The following is a 20675-nucleotide window of genomic DNA, read 5'->3' on the forward strand; positions in this document are numbered from 1 at the left end:
GGACCTGAAATAGGAGTCTTGTATCCAGACAATTGTGGATTTGGATCCCAAATATACCTAGCACCTCTCTTTATCTGTAAAACATAGTTTAAAAAAACATCTATTTTGTAAAGTTCTAACGATAGGGATACAGTGCCTAATGTGTGGATGATGCTTAAAGGTGATGCATCACTACAAAAGGAAAAAGTTCACCCTTCGGGGCTGATCTGGTTTTCAGGCGGTTGGGCCCTTTAAATGGGCGTTGCCTTAGTTTCCTGTGCAAGTCTCTCGGCCAATGCTGAGGCGAGGGGAGGTGGCCCTCTAACCCGGAACTGACGGCCGCGCGCAGCTGGCGCAGCCAATCCGCGTCCCGGAAGGAGCCAGCCGGCGGCGCGTAGGCGAGTGAGTGAAAGCTGCGCCGCCCGCCGGTGGAAGGCGCGGCCGAACTCGGGCGTTCTCCACTTTTCTCTCCTTAGGATTCTGTTAAGGAAGGCAGCCGAGCATCGTGCAGCCGGGCCCCTACGCCTTGCGCGTCTGTTCCTCAAAATAGGGGCTCTCCATTCCCCATCCCCAGCGCCCCTTCCTGGGCTGAGCGCGCCTTCTGCATACAGCGGCCCCGCTGCGGCGCCCAGACTCGTAGCATTCCCGTCCAGGTCCCTGTCCCTGCCCTGTCGCTCCGCCGCCGAACGGTGAGCGCCGGTCCCACCATTCTTCCGCTGCCATCGCTGCCGGCACCATGGGCAGTGAGCAGAGTTCCGAGGCCGAGAGCCGACCCAACGATCTGAACTCCTCAGGTCGGTGCTCTAACTTCCACCTCCCTCCAGCCAGCTTTGTCGGCTTGCAGAGCGTGCGTACTGCCTCCCAGCTTAGTGGGTCTGGAACCCGCGGACGGGAACGCACAGAAAGCCCTCCCCGTGCTTTTTGATTTATTAAAAACAAACAAACCCCGCCTAGCCTTGAATCCCCCTGATGGAAATAAGTGCTTGTGACTGCTAGCCAAACCACGCATAGGCGCCCATATCCATTACTTATTTTCAAAACAGCTGTTTCTCCTAGCTACAACCTGTTTAAAAGATGACCTGATTGATTATTGGCTTTAGTACTCAGACTGATATAGTGAGACTTGGTTCTCACAGTGGATGGACCGTAGACAGGACCTCTAAGAACAGGTTACTTTTCAGAAGGGATGTGTGACAGGTGTAGTCTTAACCCTTCGGTACGTTACGTAAATTACCAAGATACATTTCTTAAAAAGCAATAAAACTAGTAGAGATTCTGGAAGAGTGAATGCCATGCCATAGGAGACTCCAGCCTCTAGGAGGCGGGGCAGTTCTGTGGCATCCCTGGCTCAACCTTTGAGAGGCTATGATGAGCTTACAGATACGACCTTATGGAGGGTAAAATACTTTTAAAAAGTGTATTCTGGCCCCAACCAGGAAAATATCTGGGGAGAGAAGGATGTCTTGGGCTAGGAAGACCTTGACAGTTTGAATCACTTCCTTCCAAGTAGATTACAGTTTCATAACAGACCTGAAATTGACCTGCCTCTCTAACAGTCCTTCAAGTTGCTGAATTTTGCCTCAGCTTAGAAGGGACCCACTGATTATTTTTGACCTTCTCAGACTAACGCCTGTAACTTTAAGGGTGAGGAGCTGGTGCCTCAGGAATACACCCATTATCTAGGATTTTTTTTTTTCCATGAGTAGGACCTGTTAAACCTACTTGTTTTGCTGTGATGGGTGGCTAGACAGCTTTGCAACTGCAGTGTCACAGGGATGGGTCATGTATACCAACAACCTGTAGACCTCCAATTCCTTTCCTAACCTGTTTCTAGTACTGTTGACCTTGGGCAAGTCACAGCCAAATTTTGTACCCTTATTTCCTTATTGGTAAAATAGGGACAGACAAAGAAGATTGAAGAGTTAAAAACTAAAAACACAATCTGCCTATTCTTTTGTGTGCTGAATAATAAAATATTTTAATTTGCAAAAACAGTTTCATCTATATTCCTGTAATGTTTGAATTTTTAAAACTACTATAGAAAATAGAGGTCCTCCCTGATTCATTTCCCTTACCCAAGCCCCCATTAAATATTTTTTTTAATGACTTACAGTGAAACAGCTTTGATGAAACAGAGGTGGCTAAATAAAATAACTCTATTTTCAGTGACTCCTTCTCCAGCTAAGCATAGAGCCAAGATGGATGATATTGTTGTGGTAGCTCAGGGCTCCCAGGCCTCACGGAACGTCAGCAATGATCCTGATGTCATCAAGTTGCAAGAGATTCCAACTTTCCAACCCCTTTTGAAAGGTAAGGGCTTGCATTTTGACTTATCTGGACTTGCTGGAAAGGTTTGCATAGCCCCACTACTCTCCCCAGACATCTGTGTGCCTCATCTCCTTTAGGCCTTTGTTTAAATGGCATCTTCTCTGTGAAGCCTTCCATGACTTCCCTATTTAAAATTGCAGCCGTTTTCCCTGCCTGTTTTTCTCTGTTGCACTTAATCATCATTGACCTACTGCATAGTTTATTTGGCTACTCTCTGTATTTTTCTGCTACAATAGAATGTGTGCTCCTTGTTGGCATTTGGTTCCAAGTGTTGAATCTTCAGCACTTGAACTAGAGTTTGGTGTAAAGTAGGATCTGAATAAATGAATGAATGAATGATGTTGGACTTGGCCCTCACCTGTTATATTTCCACAGAAAGATTTTTATTCTTATTTGTGGTCCAGACTATGGGTTGACTAGTTCAGATCCATAGAAGAAATCTCCACGACCACTGATACACTTTTAATTTTATGAGAGGAGAATGTGTATATTGGGAGGAGAGAGTGCATACAAGCCATCAGTCCTGCTGATTAGTGTATATTGAGGTAGTTACCTTTTAATATGAATTTTATTATTGAATAATTTTAATTTATATTAGTAAGTATATTTTATTATTTCCATATCTCCATTAAGTAGTGGTGATGATTTTCTATTAATAGAGTGGGGTTTCTACTATAAGAATCTCTCTTTCTGTCTCCCTCTCCCCCAAAAGATTAGGATTCATAAATGAACATAATGTTCTGGTTTATTAACCTGGTACAATGTACAGTAATATAAATCATCTTACATTTATATATCTGTTTTAAAGGCCCCGCCATACACATGTCATTCCTTTAATTCTTATATCATTAAATATGTTTGAATGATTTGTGCTAGATCAGGTAGATAGCTGGCTGATAGAGGTTGAACTTGAACTTTCATCCCTGATGCTAAATTCTATAATAGTTACATTAGTCCACATTGTACTTAATATATATGTATGTATGTGTGTGTGAGTGTGTGTGTGTGTGTGTGTATAAATGGTACTTTATACATGATCCATATATCAATCCATTCTTCCTAACACTTAATCAGCTTTACTGATGAGGCAATACAAGCTTTCAGTCTGGTCCCCACAGTCCTTACAGTTAGACTTTGGTAAAAAACTCTTCTGGCTCTTACATAAAACACCACATTGCATCCTGTTACCTCTCTCCTTACTAGTTTTCATGATTTTTGAAGAATGATGTGGTTCTCCAAAGGAGCCAACATTAATGACAGTTCCATCTTCACATATCCTTGTACAATAAAATTAAAAGACATAGCCTTTAGCTTTAGAAACTGAGAGATGGACTGGTATTCTCCACGCCATCCCTTCTGGAATTCAGTGCCGTACTGCACACAGTCAGAATTTTCCTGGCTCTGTTTCCTGTTATCTGCAACCTTTCTCCTCCCCATATCTTTTACTTTTGGGTGAGGCCTTCTGTGACCAATTTTTCATCCCTACTTTAAGGAAATATGAAAAACAAAAAAACAACAAAAACTCCCCCCCCGGAACATTGAGATATGTATAATCATTTTCTGAGATTGTTTCTTTTTAAGCATTTGAAATAATTCGTATTTTATGATAATAGATTGACCAGTAGGGGAAACATCTAGGAAAAGGCTTGGTGTTAAGGGAAGCTAACCTCACATTTAAAGCGATCACTGGGAACCCTGAAAGTGAATAATTAATGTGGTGACATTAATTCAGTGCAGCTAGACTTGGTTGCATTGATACCTAGGTTTTAATTGGTACTTGGCCACCAACTAGCTGTGTGGCTCTGGTTTTGTTTTTTGACCTTGAATTTTGGTTCTGAGAACATTGAGAATAGGGACAGGAGAGAAGAAAGCTGGTGAGTAGCAGGTTGCAATTAAGAGGTGATCCCGAATTCAGAAAACAGAGAAATCACTTGATAAGAGTGGCATGAAAATGAAATAGCAACATGTGACAATGGCCAGACTGCAGGAAACAAACAAACAAACAAACAAACAAACAAAGCGAGTGAGCGTATAAGTTGATGCTCATGTTTCACTGTGAAGTAGAAACATCTTGGACAGTGATTAGAAAAGCTAGGCAAAGGGGACAGTTGGGTGAAAATAATATAATTATGATAATTATAGTAGCTAATTCCACGCCCCCCAACCACCACCACCAAACCTCTGCACAATAGCTATTATTCTTTCCATTTCATAGATTAAAACATTGGTGCTCAGAGTTTAAATTCAGAGCCTAAAGTCACATGGCTGTAAGTGATAGCCCATCTTCTGATGACACCAGGACATCAGTTTAACAATTTTGTACACAGAATAAGACTCAACTTCCAATTCTAGCAAAGCCCTTTGTTCAGGTCACGGCTGTTACAGGAAATAGAGTGATTGGGCTGCGCCTCCTGCATTGCCTGGTAATTTAAAGCCCTGCCGCCTGCCTGCTGGGCGGCTGCTGGGGCCACTCATCACCGTTGCCTTTATACACTAATCTTTCTTCCCTCTTCACTGCTTTCAGGATGAGGCTATTTCTCCAAGTAGTAAAAGAACCACACAGTGAGGGCTCTACCCCCCAGGTTCGATTTCAGAAAGCTTTTATTCCAGTTAATGACAGTTTATTCTTCCAAAACAATATATTCAAGTATTACACAGAGTTCACTATTGTTCCATAATGTCATATGATGTAATGCTAATGCTGGTGGGTGATCTGCAGAGGCCGTGGGCTGGAGAGTTTGGGGCCATTTGTATAACTGAGGTAATGTTTGCATTTTTAATAAGCAAGCAGATTCTTTCTTTGGTCTTAACCCTTTTGGATAAATATACCAGAGTATAATTTATGCTCCATACTAATGCCAAATATCTGTTCCTCTTTTTGTTTTGTTTTTTTAAGTCAGAAGAATTTCTGTTTCTCATAACAGTGTCTGAATTACCAATTTATTTTAAAATGTAAAGCATTTAGTATAAAACTAAATTAAAAAATTAGAAAGTAGCAATAAACGGTCATGACAGAACACAAAGTCAAAGTGTACATTTAATGCAAATTAGATTCCCAGGGATTAAACAAGCTTTACAGATTTCTTAGTTAAAACGTAACCACTCATATTCTTTAATGAATCTCATTATTTTATGTTGTTCTATAGAAATGAAATGTTCACAAGATAAATCCAATATTGATGTATTTTTTTAATATATATATATACATATGTCCCTGACTGGTTTGGCTCAGTGGATTGAGCGTCAGCCTGCGAGCTAAGTGTCGCTGGTTCGATCTTCCAGTCAGGGCACATCAGAGAAGGAAAACTCTGACTCCAAAAAACCTCCGCTGCCTTGCGGCATACCTCTTCAGGGGAAAGGCTAAGGGAGTAAACCCCGACAGAAAATCCGGAGCCGGAGTCCCTAAGGCGGTTTGACGTTGTAGTCAACACCGGCAACTCCTGCGGCGCACCTGAAGCCAAGCTGTATTGACTCCGTCTTTCCCTTGGACCCTTCAGCTGCGAAGAGAGGGGGGGTCTGCTGCATGGGCAACAGCAGACCCTCCATATCACCCTGCCCAGGCTCTGTAGCTTGCAAGATGTCGATTCAACACAGGAGGAGACAGATACCGTGTCACTCCCGAGTCGGACTGCACAACCATTCTCGGCGGTGCAGATAGACTCTTAAGAAGCTACACCATCGTCTCTCGAGACGGACGGCTGCCGATGATGATGACGATGATATATACATAAGTTACAAAAGTAACTTCTGTTTACTTCTGGTGCTGAATATATATACATGCATGCATATGTGTATATTAGACGAAGAGAGGGGGGGTCTGCTGCATGGGCAACAGCAGACCCTCCATATCACCCTGCCCAGGCTCTGTAGCTTGCAAGATGTCGATTCAACACGGGAGGAGACAGATACCGTGTCACTCCCGAGTCGGACTGCACAGCCATTCTCGGCGGTGCAGATAGACTCTTAAGAAGCTACACCATCGTCTCTCGAGACGGACGGCTGCCGATGATGATGACGATGATATATACATAAGTTACAAAAGTAACTTCTGTTTACTTCTGGTGCTGGTGAATATGTGTATATATGCATGCATACACACATGCATGCACACACACATGACATTCTTTGCAACTGACCTATAATTTTTGTTGTTGACCCTGGGTACAACATAAGATTATCTTGCTGCTTAAAGAAGAGACTGTGCTTGAACAGGGAAGGTCAAACGTGTACAGTAGTTGCTTCAATGATACTAAATAACTTTGTTGGGAGTTTTGTGTTTGATTGTGAAGAACATGATATATGTGAAGGAGATTTTGACAATTAAAAAGAGCTAAGGGCTTTTCTTGGTGAATCAAAATCTGATGAAACAGCAGTGAAGACTCAGATCCCATGGAACATTGAGAATTTATGCTTGAGGTTGAAGCTGGTTAGAAGGATGATGGAAAAGGGCGCCCCAGAGAACACGAGGAAGCTAGGTTTCCAGGGACCAGTTTCTTCACATCTTTCTCACCCACTTATCTGTTAGCCAGATGAATAATGTGAAGGTAGAAAGTCTTGGCATTTATCAGACACCTGTCTTTTTCAGCTGTCAGCCCTTATCTGGGCATTGGAAGATGGGGTGTCAGAGGAGGGGCCCAGAGAATGGATCTAAAGCAGAGCACAGTCTTTTCTGAAGGTGACTCTAAGCCCAGGTTGATCCTAAGAGTAGATTTTCCCCTAAACACCATATTTGAAAAGTTAATTAACTTATTCCTGATTATCTTGCAGGCTGATTTGTATGTGTAATAGCTCCTCAGTTTTAACCTTTTAAACAAGGCTGTTCTTAAGCAACAAAGTGAGCCTTACCCAGAAGAGTGGGGGACCCCAGGGAATGGTCCTTTAAACCGCCCAAGGAGGTGAAGCCTAAAGCCGGTTCCTCACCCCAGTAAATCCCTGTGCCTGCCCCCTTTTTGTTTCTTTGTGTCAGATCCCAGAGAAGGTGTCTGTGCCTTTCTCTGAAACTTAGTGCTTCTTTCTTTAACTTTTTCCTTCATTTGCTGGGACTTCGCCTCTGTACATGCCTCCTCTCTAGCATCTAGCTGAGTGAACTTGAAGGATTTTGAAATACAGACATCTACATCAGCAATTTTCAACAGTGTGCTGTGGCATGCTGGGGCGCCATGAGAATTTTTAAAACATGCAATACCTGACTTTAGTCAGGGGCACTGACTGACCTCTTTTCCTTTATATCGTCAAATAAAAACATGACAACAGCCAATACAACAATAGCTGTCTGATGTGAATGAGTCAAAATTATACCTTTTTTTTTTTTTGTCAGATCAGTAAAAAATATATTTTTTGGTGTGCCACAGAATTTTAGTAATTAGTTTATATGTGCCTTGAGATGAAGAAGGGTTGAAAATTGCTGGCCTAGGTGATTCTAAGTCTATAGCATCAGCTTCAGCTTCTCGTCCATTTATTCAACTATGAACTAGACAATACAGCCCAGTGTTGTTACTTACATCAGCATGCCCCCCCTTCCACCTATGTATGTATTTAGGTAACAGACATTTACAGAATCTTATTTTTATTAGGTGAATACCACACATTCAGATACACTTGAAAAGAATGTGTCGTTGGGTGTAAATGTTGTAAGTCAAGGTGTGGTTAATGGTATTATTTTAAATTCTATAACTTACTGAAAGAGGTGTTGAAATTTCAAGCTATGATTGTGAATTTGTGTATTCCTTTTATTCTGTCTGTGATTTGGAAGTCTGTTATTAGGTACTAGGTACATACCCATTAATGATTATTATGTTGATCCTTTTATCATTATGAAATTCCTTCTATCTATGCTATTATCGCCTATCTTGAAGTCTGTTTTGTCTTAAGATAGCCATTCCAGCTTTCTTACTCTTAACTATTTGCATAGTATATCTTTTTCCATTCTTTTATTTATTTTTAACCTATTTGTATCTTTATGTTTAAAGTGTATCTCTTGTAGACAGTATAATTGGGTTTTGCTTTTCTAACTAGGCTGACAGTCTGCCTTTTAATTGGGGTATAAAATGATACAGTTGGATACAGGTCTGCCTTTTTGTTCTTCATTTTCTATTTGTACTGCCTGCTTTTTTGGTTTCTCTCATGCTTCTTTCCTGATTTTTGGATCAGTTGAATATTTTTTAGTATTTTGTTTTAATTCTATTATATTTCTTAGTTGTACACCTTTGCATTATATTTAAGGGGTTGCTCTAGGAATTACAATAGTATATCCTTAACATATAATAGTTCAGACAGAGTTAATATTGTACCACTTCACATAAAATGTAAGAACCTTTCAATAGTATGGTTCCATTCACCTCCACTTCTTTGTGCTAGTTGTCATAAATTATGTATCTCCATGTGTTAGAAATCCTATAGTGGAGTTAAATATATTTGTTTTAAGCAATCATAAATCTTTTAAAGAAATTAAGAGAAGGAAAAGCTGCATATTGAATGTTATGTCTACCCACATATTTATCATTTCTGGAATTCTTAATCCCTTCCTATTGATTCAAATTTTGATTTGATATTATTTATTTTTAATCTGAAGAACTTCTTATAGCATTTCTTGCATGTCAGGTCAGCTAGAAGCAAAAGTTTTTTTGTTTTTATTTATCTGAAAATGTCAGTTTTTGCCCCTTTTCAAGATAAAGTTTTATTTTTCTTCTTTTTCTTCTTGTAATTACCAAGTGTTTGAGGAGATATTGTGAGACACTGTGAGATCTCATTTTCAACACACTTTTTTTCCACTGGCTATAATATCTATTGATGTTTTTTGCTTGAATTAATTATACAGTGATGGTTGCCAAATAGTGATTTTCTAACTTCGTCATTCCTTCTAAATTAATATTATTGGTTGGATTTTACTGTAAGGAGGACCTTTGTCTGCTCCCCACTTATTTATTTATTTAAGCCAATGTGGAATAGTGAATTCCTATGTTATTTAATGAGTTATAATCTGTTACAGTCATTATTTATCTTTACTTTCAAAATGCTCTAAATTTAGCCAGTCAAAGCACCATCAGTATAGCTTCCTATGTTCTTTTGACATATTCTCATTATTCTTTTGACATATTCTCATTATTCTTTGAACATGTTTTTATTTTCTGGCACAGTATATCAATAACAGCCCATACTTACTTTGTTCTTCCCTGGCCTCAGCCCTAGAATCGGGCATTTCTTCAGTTTTTTTTTTTTTTTTTTTTTTTCAGTAGATATGGTAGTAAAACCACATCTAGGCCCTGTTGTTACATTTAGCAAGGAAATACACACACATGCACACACATTTGCACCTACGTTTATTTCTATATTTACCTATATATGTTCAAAGTGATGAATTCCCACTAAGTGCTCCATATGTCCTTTGATTTAGAGGTTTATAGTTTTTATCCAATAGTTTGGCCATTATTTCTTCCAATATTCTGCACTCACCTCTCCCTTTTTGTGGGACTCCAATTTCTATGATAGACCCCTTGATATTTTCTCACAGGTGACTCACCTTTAAATAAATAAAAAAAAAAAGAAACAAAAAAAACAAAACACTTTTTTTCTGTCTTAGTTTGGATCATTTTTATTGCTATGTTTCCAGGTACTGTGGTCTTCATTTCTGTCTTATCTATGCTACTCTTAATCCCATCCAATATAGTCTTAATTTCAGATAATAGTATTTTTCAGGTTAGATGCCCGCCCCCTTTTAAAAAAGGTTTTCATTCCTCTGCTTATCATGCTTATGTTTTCCTTTGCTTTTGGAACATACAGAGTATATTTATAATAACTTTTAACTTTCTTATGTGCTAGTCCATCATTTCTGGATCTGTTTTTTAGTGAACGAACTTTCTCCTTGTTATAACTCATATGTTCCTGCTTCTTTGCATGCCTGGAATTTTTTTTTTCTAATCCTCATCCGAGAATATGTTTATTGATTTGAGAGAGAGAGAGAAGGAGAGGAAGGAGGGGAGAAAGAGAGAGAGATAGAGAGATGTCCAAGAGAAACATCGATTGGTTGCCTCCCCAACCTGCAACCTAGGTATGTGCCATGACCAGGGATCGAACCTGCCACCTTTTGGTGTACGCGCCAATGCTCCTGTGAACTGAGCCACCTGGCTAGGCCTGGTAATTTTTTATTGTGTGCCAAACATGGAATACTTTATGTTTCTGGGTGCTGTATTTTGCTTCTTCCTTTAACGAATATTGAACTTTGTTCTACTATAAGGTTGTTACTTGTAATCAATTTGGCCCTTTCTAGGCTTGCTTTTAAGCTTTGTTAGGGCTCATCCAGGCACCTTTAGTCTAGTTTAATTCAACCTCACTGATAAGGCGCTACCCTTCTGTGTGCTTACTGTTGCCCCATGTATTCTGAGGCCTTTCCACGCTGGGTGGTGGGAATGTCCACTGCTCTTAGCTCTGTATGAAGTTCAGAAATTGTTTGGCCTACTGCTTTCCTGTAGTTCTTTCTCCAACCTTGTGGATTCTCACTTCAGAAATTTGCAGCTTAGTATATAGCCAGAGGTTTGAGGGTGTCCTGTGAAGATCTCTGTGGAGCTCCCTCCTCTCCCAAATTCTGTTGTATAAATTCTAGACACCCTAGTCTCCCCAAACTCTGTACTCTTCAAGCTTTCAAACCCAGGCTGCTGAGTTCTTATGGGTATCCTTCTCTGGTCTGGGGAAATGAACAGAAGCAGAAATCCTCTAAAAAATGCTTTTTGATCATACTTTTCTGTTTATTACCATTTTTTTCATTTTACTTGAGAGCCTCATGCCAACAACCTTTGATTATTGAATTGACCATTCATTTCTGCAGTATATTGATAAAAATCTGCCAAAAGCCTGGTAGTATTCCAGGCAGTGGAGATACCAAGAATATAAGACACAGTTGCAGCTTATGGTTTTGTGAGTGATTCAGACAGGTTAATAACTCATAATAAGATAGTCTGAGTAATCCCGGCCATGTGCCAAAAGACTACACATGAGAATCATTCATTTGACCTGGGATTTGGGGGCAGGCTTCACAGCAGAAGTGACATTTGAGCTGGGCTTTGCGGGATGAATAGGAGGTAGTCACCTAGAGAAGACAAGGTTAGGGAGGGTATTCATGGTTTAAAGAGTCTCCCACATAAATAAAAAGATATAATTAAAAAGATGCTAGAAAATTCTTGTCAAAATTATATCTGGGATATACTGCTTTGATTTTCTTTTCTTAGTCTAGGTACCAGTAAGTATGCAGGTTAAATTCTGATTTTAATTTCAAGCCATATTAAGCATTAACTTACTAGAATAATTGTCAGGTAGTTTATATATTGATTACTCTTTTTTAAAAAAAGCTTTTAGTTTGTGTTATATTATGACTTTAAACAAAATATATGTGGTTTACTTTAACTAGTACCCAAGGATATATTTTTCTTAAAAAAAATTTTTTTTAATTGATTTTAGAAAGAAAGAGGGAGGGAGGGAGAAAGAAAGAAAGAAAAAGAGAAAGAGAAGCATAGATTTGTTGTTCCATCTATTCATGCATTTATTGGTTGCTTCTTGTATGTGCCCTGATGGGAGATTGAACCCACAACCTTGGTGAATCCGGACGACGCTCTAACCAACTGAACTACCCAACCAAGCAGGGATATATCTTTCTAAGCAACGCCATTTCCTGCCTGAGCTAGCCAATTACTCCTGGAATGTGAGAATAAAAATAGGTGTATATGTTTTCTTTTATGGCTCTGGTTTATCAGTTTCTGCTAAATGACAGCCTGGAAATACTGTATTCTAAGGCTGCATTCTACTTTTCCGTAAACTGCATATAAAAGCTATTCTATTTTAAAACACACTAATATTTGAGGCTGCAATGTTTAGGAAAGCTGAGTTTTAAAGGTATTCCTAGAATTAAAAAAAAATTCCATTCCCCTGTCCCCAAATTTTAACTGATTATTGGACAGATTAAATTGATGGTAATTGTGTAGTATTTGGAATTGGGTGCAGGTGAAAGTCCATATGCTCATTTTAAATGATTTCATGTATTCATTTAATCATGTTCATTGTTAGGCTTAGAGATACAAAAACAAAAACCATTCTCTCTTCTCATGAGGAGTTTACAGTCCAGTGAGGGAAACTGTGTTTTTGTTAACAGATAAACTGTACTTCAGCATGATAACTGCTATAAAGTGTAACCCTTTAGAGAACAACTTATTTGAAGAGAGACAGGAAAGATCAACTAAAAAGAACCAAAACAACTTAGAAGAATTTATATTCATGGTCTTGATAGTAATTATTTTCAACTCCATTATAGATAAGAAACCACCCGGAGCTTTTCTTTTTTAAATGCTGATTATAGAGCCCAAAACTCAGAGACAGAATGATTCAGTACGTTGAGGTTTAAGGCATCTGTATGTTAAACTACCATTCCAGGTGATTCTGAAATGGGTCCATGGGTCACACTTTGGAAAAAACTGAGCTAGAACTTGAGTGTTCTACTTGAGATCACAGAGCTGTTAGATCATTTAACTAAATGACTTTAGATATTTTTAAAACTGGTTATCAAAAGAGTCTTTTCAATGTATTATTAGAGTTTTACTATTTTTGGATGAACTCCATTATTAAAATTGACTCACATTGAATGACTGTACAATAAATTTTGGACTCATTGACAATTCATTATTTGAGGAAGACTCTTTAAAAGTCACAGGTTTTCATAATGTTTAAATTTTTTTTTTCTATCAAAATTGAATTTTACTGAAATCCAGTGAAATGCAACATGATGTTGTAAAGAATGAGTTTGGGAGAAATCCAAGGTGGCAGAGGAGGCATAAGCCAGCTTGTCAAACCGAGCATGCCATTGCCCTGGGACAGCCAACTGACCTGGAGTCTGCAAGATCCTTCCTCATGTGGGAAAACCACCCTCCCCTTCACACCCCCACTCTTATTAGGGATTTCTGGACCCAAGGATAGGTAGGATGACGACCATATCCAGCTTGAAGCAACTAGAGGAGCACGAGACCTTTTGCCTATTGTCCTTTATAAGATTATAAAGGGTCTTAAGTCTGAGAGGAGGGAATTGTTACAGAGCGGGGGTCCCCCCCAAATTAATTAATTAATTAAAAATAGAATAATATAGGAAAGGTTGAAGCTGGGGAACTTATATGTACGACCCATGGACATGAACTTATGCGGGGTGGGATTGCTGGAGGGAGGGGTGGTGCTGGATGGAGGGGAGCAGAAGGAAAAAAAATTGGGACTACTGTAACAACATAATCAATAAAATATACTTAAAAAAAAATAATGAGTTTGAATAGATAATTATTTGCCTTATCGAGCTGATTAAAATCATTAACAAAAGTTTCTAAATAGATTTCTAAACAAGTTTATCCACATATGAAAGGGTTAGTAAGTAAATATATTTAAATAACAATGCAGTGTTGAATTTCAAAATTGTTGGAGCAGGCGTATCATAATTGGGGAAAGCTGTGTTCTTTATTCAGTCTTTCTTTTTAAAAAAAAATATTTTATTTACTTATTTCTAGAGAGAAGGGAAGTGAGGAAGAAAGAGAGGGAGAGAAACATCAATGTGTGGTTGCCTCTCACACACCCAGGGACCTGGCCCTGGGAATTGAACTGGCAACCCTTTGGTTCACAGACCAGCACTCAATCCACTGAGCCATACCACCCAGGGCTAGTCAGTCTTTTTAACTGGGGGCTTTTCTCTAACTTATAGTTAAAATATTAGTATCTTTTATTTCAGTAAATCTTATGTCAAGGTTAAGGTGTACCAGCTACAAGATAAGGAAGCAAATGATAAATCCCATTGAGAAGAGTTAACAGTAATATAGGCCCAAGAGACAGTGAAACATTTTTAATGCTAATAAATATCATAATTCATTCATATTTTGCCTTTTTTCCCCATAAGATGGCCTCCCTTTAATGTAGTTTAATTTATAGCAGCCCTGTTTTTAACACTTTTGCCACTAGATGTCACTAGACTAAAACAGTTAGTAAACTTTGCAAATGCTACAGATTGTAGCCAAAGGCCTTTGGCTAAAGTTTACTCTCTAGCATCTGGATTTTTCATAAAACCAGGTCACAGCTTCAGGCACAAGCTAGTTGGAAAATATACATGTTCTGTGACATATTAGTAATCTATAATTAGTTATTTTGGCGCTTACCAGGACAAAAAAGGGAAAAGTTTACTGCCACAGGAAACTTTCAGTGACCTAAATTTTTGAAAACTATTTCCAGGCTATCACTGTACTCAAAAAAATACTACAACAAAAATTTCTCAAGAGGTAGGATTGTATCATAATCATCTCTAATTCTCAAAGCCTAGCATAAAGTTTGACACTTGGTAGGTATCCAGTATGTGTTATTATGCATTAGGGGTAGTATTCCAGATGTCATAGGGAAAAAAAGATATGCTATGATAGTCTCAGTTGGGAGATAAGAATCTACAAAAACCATATGTCTACAGCTCAGGGTAATATCTATGTACCAAATAAGCACTACAGTCATTAAATTTTGTGGGATTTCAGAGGATCAGTAGTTCTTGGGAGCTAGGGTCAGGGATTAGAGGTGTCCTCAAGAAAGAGTATTTAAAGATGAAAGGGGAGGTCAGGTACAAGTAAAGAAAGTAATGAGCCAAGGTTCAAGGGTAGGAAATTATGATCAGTAAATATTCAGAAGGTTAGGTCAAGGACCTTGAATGTAAGGTTTATATTTGGACTTAATATTTTTTAGGAGAGAAGAGACAGTAAAGAATATTGGGGTGGGTGAATGATAATGTGTTTGGTAATGCTTTGTAGTTTTCAAAACAAAGGGTGAATTAAAGATAGTCATCTTTGATTTGAAAATGCTTCTGGTCTAAAGTCTGTTAAAAACACTTATATTTAGCATAGTGCCTGGAACTTAGTAAGCCCTTAATAAATTATTCTTGTTGATAATAATATTATTAAAACAGAAAAACATATTAAGGATATTCTGCAAAATAACTGACCACTATTCTTCATAAGAGTCCAAGTCATGAAAGACAAGAATGACTGAAAAACTGTCACAGATTGGAGCAGACAAAGGAGACATGCAATCGGGGTCCTGAATTGGATCCTAGAATGGAAAAGGATATTAGTGGTAAAAATGGTAATTTGAGTAAGGTATGTAGTTTATTTAGTTGATTGTATCCTCCCAATGTTAATTTACTGGTTTTGATAATTGTATGTACTATATTAATATTAGGGGGAGCTGGTAAAGGGCATATAATATAATAAAATATTGTCTTAGAAAAGATTGCAGTTCCATATTTGGACTAATTTTTCTGAGAGGTCAGATGCTGTAAGAAAGGTTTTAAAATCTCATACCCTGTAGAATTTTTAGGATAGACATTTCCTAGGATGACTTAAAGCAAGACCGAGTTCTCTTGAAGACAGGGAAGTAGGACTTCTGAGGACCCTGGAGTCCATTTTAACACTTCTATGTATGTTGTTGCTAAGAGATAAATTTCTCCCCTGTCCTGGCTTTTTAGGCCACTTGAACATTGGCTCTTCAAAGTTATTGGATACTTCCCACCCGCTTTTTCAGGATGTGCACAGTAATCTAATGAGGCTTCTCAGGGCTTTGCTATCAACTCATATTTCAATTTTTAAAAAAATGCCTTTTTACAGAATTCTAACTTTGAGCTTTCCTTCTCTATTTCATCATCTTTACTTAGATTATTCTGTGGGCCGAAACAGTAGTGGAGGGAGATCTTGTGTTTGTAGAGGTGTTGAGTATAATTCAGTTCAAAATCAGTGCATGAATTTTATATATACTTATAACCTTGAAAGTTTTTAAAAGTCCTAATAAAACACACTTTAAAATATATGTATATGCCTGTACTTTAATTGTTTAGAATAAAAGGAAAGTCAGCATGCACGTATCTGGACATTCAGACCATTTTGACTCATGGTAAACAAGGGAGTAGTTTGTAGGTTTTGTTTTGTTTTTCTTGTGATACCTTTGGTATGAGGGTAATTCTGGATTCATAATATCAATTTGGAAGTATTTCCTCCTCTGTTTTCTGAACGAGTTTGTGAAGAATTGGTATTTATTCCTAATTTAAATATTTGATATAATTCACAGTGAAGCCACTGGGTTTGAGATTTTTACTTGGTATAGGTCTATTCAAATTTTCTGTTTCTTCTTGAGTCAGTCTGGAAATTTTTGTCTTTCCAGGAATTTGTTTATTTTATTTGTCTAATTTGTTGGCATAAGACTTTTCATAATATTTTATTTTGATCCTCTAAATTTCTGTAAGGTCAATATGATGTTTCTCTTCTATTCCTGATTTTGATCATTTGAATCTTTTCTCATTTTTTTCTTGGTCAATCTGGCTACTGCTTTGTCAGTTTTGTTGATTTGTTCAGTAAACCAACTTTGGGTGTCATTGATTTTCTCTGTTGTTTTTCTGTTTTCTGTTTCATTGCTTTCTGCTCTGTTTTTATTACAGTATTCCCTCACTTATCATGGGTATTACGTTCTAGACACTCCCCACGAAGTAGGAACCTTACATTTATTCTACGCTCTTAAACCTATGTAACTTTAACAACATACATATACTGTACCGCAAAATCCCAAGATACAGCGAAAAATCCATGATGAATAATTAAATATAATATTTTTTAAAATCCCGCGATACAGTGAGGCCACAATAAGTGAACCGTGATATAGAGAGGGACTACTTTACTTCCCTTTCTTCTGTTTGGTTTGGGTTTAATTTACACTTCCCTTTATAGTTTCTTAAGGTATAAGTTTAGTTTATTGGTTAGACGGCTTTCTTTTTTTTTCTGAAATAGACATTTAAGAGCTATAAAATTTCCTCTAAGCACCACTTTAACTATGTCTCTTAAATTTTGTTATGTTTTCATTTTTATTCAGTTCAAAACACTTTATATATCCTTATTGATTTTCTGTTTAGTTTTATCAATTATTGAGAGTGAGGTGAATAATTATTCACCCGTTATTGTTGAATTGTCTGTTGCTCCTTTCAATTCTGTGAGTTTTTCCTTCACTTGTTTTGAGCTTAAAGTGTTAGATGTGTATACATTTATAACTATTATATCTTCCTAACGTCACTTTTTATCATTATGAAATGCTCTGTTGCTAATAAAACTCTTTGCCTTGGTCTTTTTTAGCTGATAATAATATAGCTGCTCTCTTCTAATCTCTGTAATACACACACACACACACACACATATAGTTCTTTTACTTTAAACCCATTTATGTCATTGACTAAGTTTCTTATATTAAAAATATATTTATATATATTGTAAACCCCAAAATACAGTATCATAGTTATTGCTTTAGAAATGTTTGTATCTTTCAAGTATGTTAAGAGAAGAAATTATTAAAGACACATTTAATATTTTATAGTAACTCAAATATTTACTATTTTTGTTATTTTTTATTGCTTCTTGTGGCTTTGAGTCACCAACAGAGGTCACTTTCTTTCAACCTGAAGAGACTTCTTTAAATATTTCTTGTAATATGGATTTTACCCTGGCTGGTTTGGCTCAGTGGATTGAGCGTCGGCCTGCGAGCTAAGTGTCGCTGGTTCGATCTTCCAGTCAGGGCACATCAGAGAAGGAAAACTCTGACTCCAAAAAACCTCCGCTGCCTTGCGGCATACCTCTTCAGGGGAAAGGCTAAGGGAGTAAACCCCGACAGAAAATCCGGAGCCGGAGTCCCCAAGGCGGTTTGACGTTGCAGTCAACACCGGCAACTCCTGCGGCGCACCTGAAGCCAAGCTGTATTGACTCCGTCTTTCCCTTGGACCCTTCAGCTGCGAAGAGAGGGGGCGTCTGCTGCATGGGCAACAGCAGACCCTCCATATCACCCTGCCCAGGCTCTGTAGCTTCAGCTTCACTGGAGAGCACACTCCAGCGTCATCGCAAGATGTCGATTCAACACGGGAGGAGACAGATACCATGTCACTCCCGAGTGGGACTGCACAGCCATTCTCGGCGGTGCAGATAGACTCTTAAGAAGCTACACCATCGTCTCTCGAGACGGACGGCTGCCGACGACGACGGAATATGGATTTACTAGCAATAAATATACTCAGTTTTTGTTTATCTGGAAATGTCTTTTATTTTCATTTTTGAAGGATAAATTTGCTGGATATGGAATTCTTGGTTGACAAAAGGTTTTTCCCCCATAACTTTCTATATGTCATTCAACTCTCTTGTAGCCTCCATTGTTTCAGATAAGTTACTTTTCTCTTGCTGTTCTGAAGATTTTTCTTTTTGACTCTGTCTTACAGAGTTTGTTATACATCTAGGTGTTGATCTCTTTGTACTTGTCCTACTTGGAATTTCTTGAGTTTCTTGAATGTGTTGATTAATATTTTTCATCAGAGTTGGTAAGCTTCTTTCTTCTCTCCTTTTGGGGTTTCCATTGCATATGTGTTGGTCTGCTTGATGTTGTTGCACATATTTCTGAAGCTCTGCTCATTTTTCTTCAGTCTTTCTCTGTTATTAAGATTGGATAATTTCTATTTTCAGGTTCACTGAATCTTTCTCCTGCCACCTCAAAACTGTTGTTGAATTGCTCTGGTGAAATTTTTATTACAGTTATTGTACTTTTCAACTCCAGGATTTATCTCTTGCCATGGAAAATCTCTATTTATGCATTCATTGTTGTCATGCTTTTTTTTTTTAAATTCTTTTATTATGACCTTCTTCAGTTCTGTGCATTTATATGCATTTATATGTAATAAGTGCTTTGAAGTTTTTGTCTGCTATATTCAGCTGAGATACTCGGAGAGTTTCTTTTGGCTGCTTTTTTCCTTGAGTATGAATCACATTTCCCTGTTTCTTTGTATATCTCTTAATTTTTTGTTGAGAACTAGGCATTTTAGATAATATAAGAGCTATGGATTTTCATCTCCCCAACATTTTTTAAAATTTATTTATTTATTTATTTTTAGAGCAAGGGAGGGAGAAAGAGAAGCAGAGAAACATCAATGTGTGGTTGCCTCCCACGTGCCCCCAACTGAGGACCTGGCCCACAACCCAGGCATGTGCCCTGACTAGGAATCGAACCAGCGATCTTTTGGTTAGCAGGGCAGTGCTCAATCCACTGAGCCACAACAGCCAGGGCTTCCCAAGATTTCTGATATTTTATTTTCTTTGAGAAATATTTAACAATTAAAAATGGTATATATTTAAGATGTATAATTTGATGATTTGATATAAATATGCATTGTGAAACAACCACCACAATTTAATTAATGTATCCTGTTGTTACTTTTTTTCATTTGTTCATTGTATCCTTGTTTGGTAACATGCTTACTTAACCTGTGAAATCTCTCTCTGCTATGATTTGTGGCCATCGATGTCTCTCTCATTTTTTAAACTGGTTTTTATTTTCAGTGTTCTTTCTCAGGCATTGCCCTATATCTACATGACTTACTAGTCAGCCAGTGATTGAATAGAGGTTATACTGAACCACCTTGATACAGTAAGGTTCTGTCACCTGTCAATGGATCTGTGTATGGGTAAGTAGCACATTCAACGTTCAGGGTGTTTTCAGGTCTCTCTCATCTTTTACATTCCACTGGGCCCTTTCACCTCTTCTCTTGGCATGCACACAGCCTCATTGTCAGCCAGGAGAGTGTGACTGGGTGGATCCTCTCAGATTTTGTGTGAAAGGACGCACACTCAGCCAGGAAACAACTTTCCCCAACCTTGTGCTTTGGCCCTTCCCACTTGCCCATCTCTGAGACGGTCAATTCCACTGATGCCACCACTGCGCATTGGGTGTTATGCACTGCTGCAAATCAGTGAGCTGCTTCCTACTGCAGCAGAAGCAGCTCCTTATTCTCATAACCTGCCCTCATTCTGAACAACATCTGCTTCTACTGAGGCAGGAGGGACAGGAGAAGCCCCAGGTCAGAACGCCACAGATTCCCCTGTTCTTATTCAGGTTCATGTGTTTTTTAGGCAAATGCCTCTCAGAATATTGTATGCCTTTAGTTGGTTTCTCCAGCCTCAAATGGGTTGCTTTACGAATTTTGTCCAGTTTTATAGTTGCTTTTTGCAGGGGATTTGTTTATTGCCTCACTTGGCTATAGCAGGAAGTCATACCTGTCCCATCTATTTGCTTTTAATCTAGCTATGTGTTTATATTTAAAGTGAGTTTCTTGTAGCCAGCATATCCAGAGTGGTGCAAAAGTAGGTTTACAGTTGTAAGGGTGTGAAACACAGAGTTTATTCTTGCATTATTGTTTATTAGTTGTTGTATTATTTTCCATATGAACAACTGTAAACCTACTTTTGCACTATCCTGTAGTTGAGTCATACCTTTTTATTCATGTTGAATTCTCTGTCTTTTAAACAATA

General features: G+C 38.2%; 1 protein-coding gene across 1 annotated transcript in view; it reads left to right on the forward strand.

The window, feature by feature from the left end:
- Positions 1 to 362: 362 nt before the first annotated feature.
- Positions 363 to 20675, forward strand: part of BORCS5 (BLOC-1 related complex subunit 5) — a 73368-nt gene continuing 53055 nt past the window's right edge. The window contains exons 1-2 of the mRNA XM_090275453.1: positions 363 to 773; positions 2146 to 2289. Of these exons, the coding sequence (XP_090131579.1) occupies positions 716 to 773; positions 2146 to 2289 (202 nt within the window). The 5' untranslated portion in view covers positions 363 to 715. The remainder of the gene's footprint in view (positions 774 to 2145; positions 2290 to 20675) is intronic.

The sequence above is a fragment of the Furipterus horrens genome, unplaced genomic scaffold, assembly GCF_987537825.1.
Source record: "Furipterus horrens unplaced genomic scaffold, mFurHor1.1.pri manual_scaffold_4, whole genome shotgun sequence".
Taxonomy (NCBI): domain Eukaryota; kingdom Metazoa; phylum Chordata; class Mammalia; order Chiroptera; family Furipteridae; genus Furipterus; species Furipterus horrens.